This window comes from Anneissia japonica, unplaced genomic scaffold (assembly GCF_011630105.1).
Source record: "Anneissia japonica isolate Jap-2015-1 unplaced genomic scaffold, ASM1163010v1 scaffold37855_len1354_cov144, whole genome shotgun sequence".
NCBI lineage: Eukaryota > Metazoa > Echinodermata > Crinoidea > Comatulida > Comatulidae > Anneissia > Anneissia japonica.
The window spans coordinates 251-1307 of record NW_022746385.1 but is presented as its reverse complement, the minus strand read 5'-3'; the positions used below and the strand labels follow the sequence as shown (position 1 = coordinate 1307).

The window sequence follows — 1057 nt, the reverse complement described above, 5'->3', positions numbered from 1 at the left end:
GCCCTTAACTTAGGCCTCCCTAGAGACGTCTGCTCTCAATCGAGACAGTAGAAAACATTATAACATAGTCCAACAAAAGAAAAAATTTGCATATGAATAGAATTCTATTGTTTTCTTCCCCCTAATCCCCTCAATTCTTTTGTTTAGACCCCAACTCATCGATATTTAGAACAATGGAATTGACCTCGTGACCTTAACTTCCGGTCGAAGACCTATTGTTTGATTTTACCGGACCTTGAAATATGAATAAGTAATTTATGACGTAGTGGTAAAATTGGATACGATGTTTTTCAATACATGTATTATATTTTTATAATAGCTATTGACGACCCTTTATAGCCGTTAATCCTATAGAAAATATGAATAATAAATTTATGACGTAATTTCGGACGTGTCAGAACTGGTTTGTGTTACTACGTCATAGTCGATACGTCACCCTTTGTGATATGTATACTTAATTCATTGAGTAGAAAAAGATCAAGTTTTCTTACCTCCATTCAACATGGTTGCCGGACAAGCAAAAATATTAAGCGATGCTTACATAGAATATAAAGTAAATGATAAAAATTACGTGGGACTCACCGTTGCTGTTTGCTGTTATTCGTATTACTGAGCAGATCGAAAAAGAATATATTCCTGAATTGTCAACGTTTAGCGGTTTCTGTCCCGAGCAGCTTATCACACGTTTGAAAGAAAAGTTTGCCGGAGAAGAAATTAACTGGAGTCGCATCATGATTCTGTATCTTCTTTGCGCTTTAATAGCGAAGGGAAAGAGCGAAATTGTTCAACTCAAGAAATATACCGGTGAATTCGTTATTGAAAGGTTTGGTGATTGGATCTCTGAGAACGGTGGCTGGGAAAGTTTTGTATTTTTTAACGCCGATGTTTTTCCTGTAGATGAATCAACCACTGAAATCATAAAGTATGACTGTTCTTGTTTTTGCTCTACCGGAATGTGTGACAAATGCATTTACCGACATTGCTGTCCGGGTTGTTTCAACTGTCTTACATAGGAATAGAAAAGAACTGAATTTTCACTAATGATTATTCTACCAAC

The 1057-nt window shown here is 36.0% G+C and overlaps 1 protein-coding gene across 1 annotated transcript; it reads left to right on the top strand.

The window, feature by feature from the left end:
• Window positions 1-557: 557 nt before the first annotated feature.
• LOC117120203 (bcl-2-related protein A1-like) lies at window positions 558-922 on the top strand (the record flags this gene model as incomplete). The annotated part of the gene is made up of 1 exon (XM_033265218.1): window positions 558-922. A coding segment is annotated over exon 1 (365 nt), but the record flags the coding sequence as incomplete, so codon positions are not given.
• Between the last annotated feature and the right edge of the window lie 135 nt (window positions 923-1057).